An 11343-nucleotide genomic window follows, 5' to 3' on the forward strand; every position below is an offset into this window, starting at 1 on the left:
ATATAGATTCCCCAACATTAGAAATAGCAATCTCCAATCTCGTGGGTGGTTTCAGGCTATATACTGTACAATGTTCAATATACAAGTATGAGTGATCGTGCTCATAAAACATTATGCAAAAAAGTGTTTGAGAGATGACGTAAAGGTATAGTTTGAGTGTGATTAGATACACCTATTTTCAAAGCACCATCTTGGTCGAACCCCTTTCCAGGAGAGAGCTGCTACAAATGGCAAACCTATAAAGGGAGACAGTTGGGCCGACAGAAAAACACAGTTAACGGCAATGACATCCTAAATCACTGCATTTATTTATTTCGTTGAGTTAGGCTATACCCAAGACTTTAGTTCAATGCAATTACGTTCTATTGGTGGGCACTTCTTAAGGCAGAATATCGGACATGGCCATACTCCTGAAGCCAAAATAAATGGGGATAGAAGGATGGATCTGAGAACAACTAGGGGAGGGAGGACGGGGAAAGAGATTCAGATAACTATTTGGTTCCCATGTGCAACACTCTCAACCTCTCCCTCCATTCTCAACCTCTCCCTCCATTTCTCTCCAGCCAAGCCCCTCTAAAGTGCAAAGTCCTGCTAAAGGCCTTGCAGGAGGTCGCCGTTGAAATCGGCCACCAGGAAGTCAATGTGGTCCCTCTCTTTGGTCTTGAAGGCCTCTGCGATGATACGTGCGGCGTCCCTGTGCTCACGGCCCCTCAGGGAAATCCCGTTCACCTCCAGGATCACCTGGCCCACCCTCAGCTGACCGCAGTTGTGTGCTGAGCCCCCTTTCTATAAGAGAGAGAGAGAGAAAGAAAGACAGACAGAGACATACAGAGAGAGAGAGAAAGAGAGAGAGAGAAAGAAAGAGAGACAGAGACATAAAGAGAGAGAGAGAGAAAGAGAGAGGGGGAGAGGGAGGGTGAGAAGGGTGTAGAATAGTGATTAGATAAATTCACACCGGAGGGAAAGATAGACGGGAGTTTGAATGACAGTAAAGGATATGTGAGAGACAAAGACAGGGATGGGCATGATTTATCAAAAGATAAGGAGAGAGCAACGCTTTGATTTGGCAGGTTCTATTGAATGATCATATGGCCTTCCATCAGGCGCGATAAACAGGAGGAAAGGAGACATTAGGCTAGGGGGAGAAGGGCACGGCTGATACCCAGGCAGGCAGGCAGGCAGGCAGGCAGGCAGGCAGGCAGGATGCTCAGCCAGGGAAAAAACAGCTGGTGAACAGAACAGGCCAAGCAGCTGGAGGCCTGCTCCACTTGACACTTGCTCTGATCAACGCCACCTCTTCGACCCTTGTGAAGACTGAGGGGGAAGGCATTCCGGCGTACAAATTGGACTCCTTGAAACTAAGTGATATAGTTTAACCTTGTGGCCTGTAGCCTTACATACAGTACTCTCATAGTGGCAAAGACTTCGGCTGTAACGTTAAAACGCGCGAGAACTGTACTCCCTCTCCCCCCTCTTCGACTTCTTGTTATAAACCAAATGACCCAATGCTCTAACACACCAAATTAGTAAAAGGCTTACACTGAAATCCCCTTATTCTCAACATGAATACAGTATCCTTCCCTAAGCAGAATTCCCCTAGTTGTGAACATGAATACAGTATCCTTCCCTAAGCAGAATTCCCCTAGTTGTGAACATGAATACAGTATCCTTCCCTAACGCTTATAAGACTCTGCACAGTGTGACCATTCAGACCTGACCAATAAATCGTTATTTAATCAGTCCCACTAAATGATGGGGAAATGATTGGCTCAATGTATGCTGTAGTCTTGCTGGTGTCACTTTGATTATGACCAGTATTGTGTTTGATGAGCCTGTAAATGACTCTATAGCCCATCCAGAGTCTATTGTACAGAGATTTATAGGGGCTGGCGGGGCAGTCATTGTCATGGAAATGTGGCTATTTGGCTCTTTACACTCTCCAAAACCCATCAGATTTTCTTCAACAAAATGACAGATCCACAAGAGTGCTTTAAGACTATGTACATCAATGCGAACATAAGATATTCTGCATCAACAGGGAAGGTCACGTTTAAAGGAGATAGGACAATGATAGTGTACCAGGTAGTCTTGACCTCACGTTACAATATGTCTAGTTGTCCACAATGCTGTGATCAGGTGATGAAGCGGTGGCCTCTGCCCGTCTCACCTGTATGGTGACGATACGTGGTAGGGGCTGCCGAGTGTTCGCCCCTCCCTCTATAGCGATGCCCAGGGTGTTGGCATTCTTGACCACACGCACCAGGGTGGCGGTGGGCACTGGGGACCCCGGCTGCAGAGTACAATGAATACAGATAGTTGAGATAAGAACTTAAACTCAACACAAAACACATTTTCAAAGCTTGACACACAATGAATTTGTATAAGGCACAAGATAAGATAAGACATTGTTTTTGTTGTTGTTGTGATCAGGGTCCCCACTGGTTGTCACCTGTCTGGAGGCCTGTGCTGCAGGTGTCTGGGCCCTGTGAGACTCCTGTGGAGCCTGGTTCTTACTGGGTCTGGGACTACCGTCCTTGCTGAGCCCTCCTGCCTCGGCGATGTCCACCCCACTGTCCTCACTCAGGGTCTGGCCACTGTCTGACAGTTGAGACAGTGTGGCACCTTGACATGGGAGATTAGATTTATATATATGTGGTTATCATACACACATGTGCGTACGTGCGCGCGCACACACACACACACACACACATCATGGTACTAGAGCATGTCAACTAGCTGCTACGGCAACCCGACTGCTTCCTGTTTGGGTTGCACACCAATACATAGACGAAAAACAGAAAATCTATCGCTGAATAAAAACCTTCTATAAGATATCCTACTTCTCTGTTGGGTTGTTCTTTGTTGAGAAAGGTTGAAATGAAGTAAAAACAGTCACCAGAAGAGATGTTTTATCCGTTTTTCCCTGTGGTGGTGGTGATGTATTGTATTTTTTTTTTTAAAGTGTGTTGCGCATGACTGTCTGTCATTCTTCTAACAACGTGTGATGTCAAGACTTTTATTGTGATAAGAGCACTCACATTAGATGGCACCCAGAATACACCACTGCCACAGGGAAAAACTGAAAAAAACATATTTTCTGGTGACTGTTTTGACTTCATTTCAACTTTCCAATACAACAGAGAAGCAAGATATCTTGAAGGAGGTTTTTATTCAGTGATAGACTTTCTGTTTTCGTCTATGTATTTGTGTGCGACCCAAATGAGAAGTAGTCGGGTTGCAGTGGCAGCTACGGGTTAAACTGGACATCCATCCTTACCTCGTTGCTGGGGCTGTGCTCTGACCTCTGCACTCAGCCTATGGACATCTGCCATGACACAGTGCTGACTGAGGGAGGGAGAACAAGACCGGTCGGGGCTGCAGGGGGGGGCCGCAGGCAGAGAGAGAGAGGGACACGGGGAGGGAGAAGGACTGGGAGAAGGACACGGAGAGGGATGTGGAGAAGGACGAGGAGAGGGACGTGGAGAGGGAGACCTTGGAGAGGTAGCAGGCTGCTCATAGGAGCAGGATCTGGGGGTATGTTTGATGGTAGCCTCCTTGTTAGGAATGGCGGAGAGCGAGGCGGTGTTCTGGAGAGAGCCGTGACAGGTATGGCGGCCGGAGCTGGGGCGGCCGTGGTGGGTGTGGTGGTAGTGGTCAGGGGTGGGGGAGGAGAGGTGGAGGGAGTTTTGGCAGGTGTGATGGAGAGAGCTGAGGGAGGTGTGGAGAGAGTTGAGGGAGGTGTGGAGGCCGGTGTTTAGGGACGTGTGGTGGGCCGGGTTGGGGGTGGTATGGTGGGATGGGTTGGGGGTGGTGTGGTGGGAAGGGTTGGGGGTGGTGTGATGGGATGGGTTGGGGGTGGTGTGGTGGGATGGGTTGGGGGTGGTGTGGTGGGATGGGTTAGGGGTGGTGTGGTGGGATGGGTTGGGGGTGGGGTGGTGGGGTGGGTTGGGGGTGGTGTAGTGGGATGGGTTGGGGTTGGTGTGTTGGGCTGGGTTGGGGGTGGTGTGGTGGCCTGGGTTGTGGATAGTATGGTGGCCCGGTTTGGGGGTGTTGTAGTGGCTGGAGGTGGAAGAGAGGGATTTGAGGGACTTGTGGTGGCATTCCTGGTGCAGCCTGGTGGGGGCAGTAAAGACAAGGCCAGAGTGGGACATCCTGGACAAGGGGCGTTTAGACTGGTCCCTCTCCCTGGGGTGTCTGGGCTGGATTGGGGGAGGAGGGGGCTTGAAGGACGGAGGAGACTCTGAAGACACTTCATCCTAGGCGCAAAAAGGCAAACATTTTGTTTTTAGATAAGAATCAGCAATAATGCTTAATATCCTATCCCTGAACAACAACAGTGTGACAATTTCAACCAAACAGAAACAAGCATTTGGAAAACTCACCAATGCAACGTCAGGAAGAGCATTCAGGCTATCCTGTGGGTCTTGCTGTATGTTGTTACCATGTGAGCACTCATTCTTAGAAAGAGAAAAAAAAACAGCATTGTTTATCATGTGTTTTACACGAATGACTTAGTCGCTTATCATGATCTAAGTTGAACAAAAACCTTATTCTAAATGAATGGGTCCATCAACTGCCATGCAATCCAAATACACCTGTTAACAGAAAATGATGAGGTGAAACTTTTCTCACATCTCTGAGATACATCCCATTTGCTCCAACTGAACCGTAACTAAAGACCTGTCAATTAACTACAATTGCTTGTTTACAAGGGCTGTAATTTTACAGCCACGGTAATGAGGGACTCAACACAGGCAATCAGACAAGCACAGCGGAGTATGCTATGGTAATCAGCTGGACCATTCATCCACAGCCACAGCAACAAGGGCTACAGCCCATGAACAAACTGTCACATAAAGACATAAGATCAGATAAGCTTGTATTTTCTGTTTGCATAGGAATGTGCTTGACGTCATTACGACAACCATACTTGGGTTCACCTCTCAGACATGATAAGCGGACCTCTGGTAACAAAGGGTTCAAATCTTGGCCAGAACATAATGACATAATCCCTGCTTTGTTTAAGGAGCGTAAAGCAAAAAGTCTTATCGGTTTTTATTAGAGCTGGTCTTATCGTGACTAGTGGATAATAGACTGGTTCTTAGCATGACTGCGCAAGGCAGAATGAGGTCCCATTTAAGTGATCTGGGCCACGGTGAAACATCAATACTACACTGCAGCTCAGCAGATATCCCATTTGGAGGCACTGCTCTGTTTGACACTGGCACCACAACACAAGCCCAAACTGATGACAGAAAAGATGAGAAAAGATAGCTGCTGGAAACAACACACACACACACACACGCACGCACGCACGCACGCACGCACGCACGCACGCACGCACACACACACACACACACACACACACACACACACACACACACACACACACACACACACACACACACACACACACACACACACAAAATACATGAACAGGAGTCAGTTTCCCCAAAGCTTCTTAGCTAAAATAGTACTTTATCTCTTTTGAAAATCCAGGACCACTCCTCTCCTAGACTAGATGTTCTTAATTTAACTCTTAATTCTGTTTCATGAACAGGAGATTAACCTGCAAACATGGATTTTACAATGGTTACTATCTCACAGCTTTGCGATTGGCTTGTCAGGAGAAATTAAGTACTACTTAAGCTGTCTGCTGTTGTTAACACATTGATTTCCATATTCCTAGAATCCATAACCATCCTATGGGAACACACCTGTACTATACTAGGTGCCCTCATTCTGTCAGTGTTTTTCATACCTGGTGGCTGCCTGAGGGCTCGTGTATGCAGCGACTCTGTGGATGCAGTGGTCCTATTCCTCCATGCCAGGCCGTCAGAGCCTCCCTCTCGCGGCGCAGCACCAGCCCGTCAAAGACCTCCAGGTCCTGGGGAGCCACCAGACTCCGCACCTCAGACAGCAGGGAAAGCTGGGGAGGGTGGGGTGTGTGTGTGTGTGTGGAGGGGGGGGGGGGGGGGGCAGCACAGCAGAATGGACTAACTGAGTTGAAGAACCACACAGAGAACCTGACAGGACACAAATGAAGGGGCCAGTTGAGCAGACCTGGATTAAGGCTAAAAGCGGACTACACATCATTTTGAATGGAGAGCTTCCACTGAACACGCTCTGTCGTCCTGGAGTAGGGCTAGGCTTTGCCTCTCTGTGCCAAACCATAAGATAATAATATAACATACGCCATTTAGCTGACGCTTTTATCCAAAGCGACTTACATTGCAGTGAGTGCATACATTTCAGTATATATGGTCCCAGCAGGAATCAAACCCACAACCTAAGCGTTGTTAGTGCCATGCGCTACCAACTGAGCCACAGAGGACCACAGACGATGACACAGAGAGGCACCTATGTGTTCTTCCCTAGCTGGTCTTTACCTTGGCGTGGGTGTTGAAGAGCTCAAACAGGGCCATGGCCAGCGGCTCCAGCCCGATGTGTCCCTCCTGGTACTCCTGCAGGTAGTAGACCATGGTCTGCCTCTCTGGGTCAGTCAGCAGCAGGAAGGCCTGCTCCTCCAGGGAAACCTGGGTACCCGGTGGCCCCACTCCTCTACACCCCACCGACTACATGGACAGAGACAGACAGGGGGGAGAGGAGAGGGTGACTCTCTCTCTACACACCACTGATTCCATGGACAGAAGAAACACAGAGGGAGAGACGGAAAGGGAGGAGAGGATGACTGTAGTAACCTCTCTCTCTCTCTCTCTCTCTCTCTCTCTCTCTCTCTCTCTCCCTCTCTCTCTACACACCACGGATTACATGATGAGACACAGAGGGAGAGATGGAAAGGGAGGAGAGGATGATTGTAGTAACCTACTGTTTCTCTCGCTCTCTCTCTCTCTCTCTCTGTCTCTCTACACACCACGGATTACATGGACAGTCACAGGGGGAGAGACTGATAGGGGAAAGGGAGAAGAGGATGACTGTAGTAACCTCTCTCTCTCTCTCTCTCTCTCTCTCTCTCTCTCTCTCTCTCTCTCTCTCTACAGGCTCGCACTGCTTTACCGGCCACTGACTACTGGACATGGACAGAGACACAGACGGAAAGATGAATGGAGGAGAGGATGACTGTAGTAACCTCTCTCTCTCTCTCTTTCTCTCTCTCTCCCTCTCTCTCTCTCTCTCTCTCTCTCTCTCTATAGGCCCAGGAAAACAGTGTATACTAAACTCCGAGCCTGCACTGTTCTGAGGCGATGTGTGCTCTCTGCTCTCATCCCCCACACATACGACATCAACAGTTTATCACGTTTCTAAAAATAAGCACCACTTCAAAGTCAACGGTATTATTGTGAGTCAGAGCTTGCTTTGCCCTTAGAACTCCATCATTGCTATCTTTGTAAGCAGCTAGAGCTTCAACCGACATTTCCAGTGTTGAATAGACTGGGACTTTCAGCGAGGTCCTAAGCCTTGGGCATAATTTGAATACAAACACCAAATTTGTATACATCAAATGGGGAACTTACTGAGGAAAAAAATCTCCATTTGGCACACATGCACTGCCAATAACGTTTGTTGTTGAATTACAGAAAAGTAACTTTTGAAAGCCTTTGGAGTATGCATTATCATTGTAGCCCACAAAACTACAAAACTAATGTCAGTGCCGCGAAGTTCCTAATGAGAAAGCTATTCTCTGCTTAAGGCAACAATATATAGCTCAAGGTTGGAGTGCTTAGAGAAAGCCCAGAAGCAAATGTGGAGAACAAGAAAACGGGGGATTTACTGGAACAAGAGAAGCACTCTGCCTGTTGGATTGGAAAATCAATACTTCATACGAGTTTGCAGATTGTATCCGACCTTGAGGAGCTGCGTAGCAAATTATGGGACTGGCTTTATGCTGGCAAGACACGGTAATGGAAGAATCGAACAAACAGGGAAAAACCACGATCAAGGTTAGGCACTTAACATAGAAATGCTTTTCACAGTAAACGCCTCTGCTTCACATTCCCTCTCTGCGACACACACACACACTTTCCATTTTGATTGTACACTGGGTTTATGCCCTCAATTGGAAGTGAAGTTGAATAAAATGTACTGAACTAATTTAACAACAGGAATGTGATATCTTGTCCAGCAACACTGAGGGACTATCTGAGGACACATCCAAAGGCTCTAGCTGCAGGCCACTCTGATGACATCATCCTTGGCTTGACATTCTGATGACCTCATCCTTAGGTGGACACTTTGATAACCTCATCCTTAGGTGAACACCCTAGTTATCTCATCCTTACGTGGACAATCTGATGACCTCATCCTTAGGTGGACAATCTGATGACCTCATCCTTAGGTGGACACTTTGATGACCTCATCCTTAGGTGGACAATCTGATGACCTCATGCTTAGGTGGACAATCTGATGACCTCATCCTAAGGTGGACACCCTAATTATCTCATCCGTAGGTGGACAGTCTGATGACCTCATCCTTAGGTGGACAATCTGATGACCTCATCCTTAGGTGGACAGTCTGATGACCTCATCCTTGGGTGGACACTCTAATCACTGACTGACAGTTTGGCAGGACGCCGTGGCAACACAAGGTCAGCCCACGTCAATAAAAGAAGAAGGAGCACGGACTGTTCTTCGTTAGCTGCTGCCCTTAATTAGTGGTGAGCACCGAATCCCGTCAGGGGAAATTCATTCGATTATCATCCCCTAAACCTCTAAAATGCCAACGATTAGCATTCACTATCAGTTAGTACAGTACGTGCTGAGAAATGCAATGGAACCAATACATACAGGCAGAGACAGTGCCATTGATCCAGGTCTGTATGACTTGCATCATAATTACTGATGATACCGTATATGAAAAGAAACACGAGAAAAGTTATCATCATAATCATAATCATAATCATAATCATCTTCATCATCATCATTACGTCCACCTATTCTCCTGCTGAGGAATATGAACTTGGTATTTTTTGCATCTGCACGTACGCTCTGAACCTTTCATCTCTGTTCTGTGTTACCTTGTTGTGCTGCAAGTACAAACTGCCCTAGTCTGTACCTGTGTTCTACAGCTCTCCTGAGGAGCCTCTGGGAGAGATCCCATGGGAGTGGCAAGGTTCAATGACAGAGGGCCCAGACACTCTCAATCACAATAAAAAAAAAAAAAACATGCCCAGACCCAGTGGAGTGTGTGTGTGTGTGTGTGTGTGTGTGTGTGTGTGTGTGTGTGTGTGTGTAAGTGTAAGTGTAAGTGTGTGTGTGTGTGTGTGTGTGCGTGTGTGCGTGCGTGCATGCGTGCGGGACGTGCAGACGTGCGTGTTATGTTCATGCATGTGTACGTGTGTGTGTGTGTGTGTGTGTGTGTGTGTCTATGTGTGTATGCAGGTGTGTGGCGTGATTTACAGTGTTCAGGGCCCTCAGAGGGGTGTTGCTCATGTCAGGGCGGACTCCTCCTCAAGGTTAATCTCCAAATGCACTACGAGGTCTGGCAGCCAGAGAGGGGCTAATGGCCTCTGCACCAATCTTTCTACAGTGGCGTCACAACAGCAGACACTCAACACTGGAATACCGCTGGGGGGGGACTCATAATCAACATACTGTGGTTCAGTGTGCAGCCGTTTAGAACAACAAACTAGGTTACCGTAAAATGGCACAAGTACAGAACAGTGTATGCTGTCCTACTTGTCTACTGCAATACACTCTGACATTCATCAGAGCGGTAAATCATGTGATGGTCACTGTTTTGTTTGTGACGAACCCTGTCCTTTATTCACTATCCCTAATTTATTCCTTCTACCCAACGGTTGATGAAATAAAAGTCTTACCTGCATTAAATCAACATGCCCTCCCCACCCATTTCGAATGACAAACGTCATTAGTTGCATACTGCCGGAGGCATTGAATTGGGTCTCTTTTTTTGATGAATAGCTGTTTAATTTTAGCAACGCCTTTGATGTGGATCAAGTTGGCATTCGAAGCACATTTGCATGTTGCTCTCCTACGGTTTGCAATGTCAAAGGAGAACAGTACCCAGAAAGAGAGAAAGAGAGTGAACAGTACCCAGAGAGAGAGAGAAAGAGAGTGAACAGTACCCAGAGAGAGAGAGAAAGAGAGTGAACAGTACCCAGAGAGAGAGAGAAAGAGAGAGAACAGTACCAGAGAGAGATAAAGAGAGTGAACAGTACCCAGAGAGAGAGAGAAAGAGAGTGAACAGTACCCAGAGAGAGAGAGAAAGAGAGTGAACAGTACCCAGAGAGAGAGAGAAAGAGAGTGAACAGTACCCAGAGAGAGAGAGAAAGAGAGAGAACAGTACCAGAGAGAGAGAAAGAGAGGGAGAGGTGAGGTGAAGTGAGAACGTATTCATCCAGTGGGAGAGATGTGACGACACAACTCGGGAGAGCATTTCATAACAGTCTCCATTTGTAAAGAAACGTTTTCTTCCCATTTTTCCAATGACCCACCGTCTTAACCCGATCACGGCGGCAGTATATAGGCAAGTTAAGTTTTAAAGTTTTAAAACGAGACACATCATCATTTCAGCTGACTATTCTTCCATTTAGCAGATTTCATTGCAGAATACTGCAGCTCACATAAACTTGAAAGTGTCTTGAAATGCTAGTAAATCCTGTTTGGGTCACCTTGATCGTAAAATGTTTTCAGTTCGAGAGCCAAGTCCCTAGAGTTGGATAGAGATGATGATAGAGATGGAGAGGTGTGTGCAGAGAGACAACGGTTGCAGCTGACAAATGCTGCTTGTAATTGAGAGTAACAAGAGAGGCGAGGTTCTCTGCTCCCAACCTGCTAACCGGTCCTGTCATTTCTCTCCTGCTCCGTGCCCTGCCCCATCCTTTCTCCTTGCCCTCCAAACCAACCACATGTCACATTCCTACAAGCTTTAACTTATGACTAATGTGTCCTCTCTCCTCCTCCCCCTAGAAAGCGTGCGCTATATTTTTTGTTCTGATACTGTCAGGACATATGACATTTGTTAGAGAGAGCAAGATCAAAAGTCTTCACCACACCTTTTACTTCTACAGCCATTAGAATCAAAGGGTTCAGTAGTTTTTTCTGTTTCAACCATTTGTATGTAACTGAATTTCACATACCCACAGCAATAACATACCTGGGCACATTTTCAGTTAGTCTTTTCTCATTGCTTCCACACAAAATGCAAATGTTAAGCACTTTTGTGCAAAACAGTTAACACAACTCTCTACATAAGATACCAATTGAGTAAGTGTTGACAAATATTTAATTATTTCCTTACAGCATAAAGTATAGCTATTTCTTCCATTCTAGTGAACCTCAACTCCATACATGTTTTAACTATCTGCTTCTTTCAGAATATTATAGAATAATTTGATTGATATAGATACTAAGCATTCATAT

At 46.7% G+C, this 11343-nt stretch overlaps 1 protein-coding gene across 1 annotated transcript in view; it reads right to left on the bottom strand.

Annotated features, from left to right (window-relative positions):
* Positions 1 to 591: 591 nt before the first annotated feature.
* Positions 592 to 11343, bottom strand: part of whrnb (whirlin b) — a gene marked incomplete at both ends in the record, with an annotated part of 30670 nt that continues 19918 nt past the window's right edge. The window contains 8 exons of the mRNA XM_083673268.1: positions 592 to 786; positions 2168 to 2290; positions 2450 to 2622; positions 3278 to 3429; positions 3493 to 4256; positions 4383 to 4457; positions 5762 to 5929; positions 6390 to 6575. Of these exons, the coding sequence (XP_083529394.1) occupies positions 592 to 786; positions 2168 to 2290; positions 2450 to 2622; positions 3278 to 3429; positions 3493 to 4256; positions 4383 to 4457; positions 5762 to 5929; positions 6390 to 6575 (1836 nt within the window). The remainder of the gene's footprint in view (positions 787 to 2167; positions 2291 to 2449; positions 2623 to 3277; positions 3430 to 3492; positions 4257 to 4382; positions 4458 to 5761; positions 5930 to 6389; positions 6576 to 11343) is intronic.

Source organism: Argentina silus (genome assembly GCF_951799395.1).
Source record: "Argentina silus genome assembly, chromosome: 7".
Lineage (NCBI taxonomy): Eukaryota > Metazoa > Chordata > Actinopteri > Argentiniformes > Argentinidae > Argentina > Argentina silus.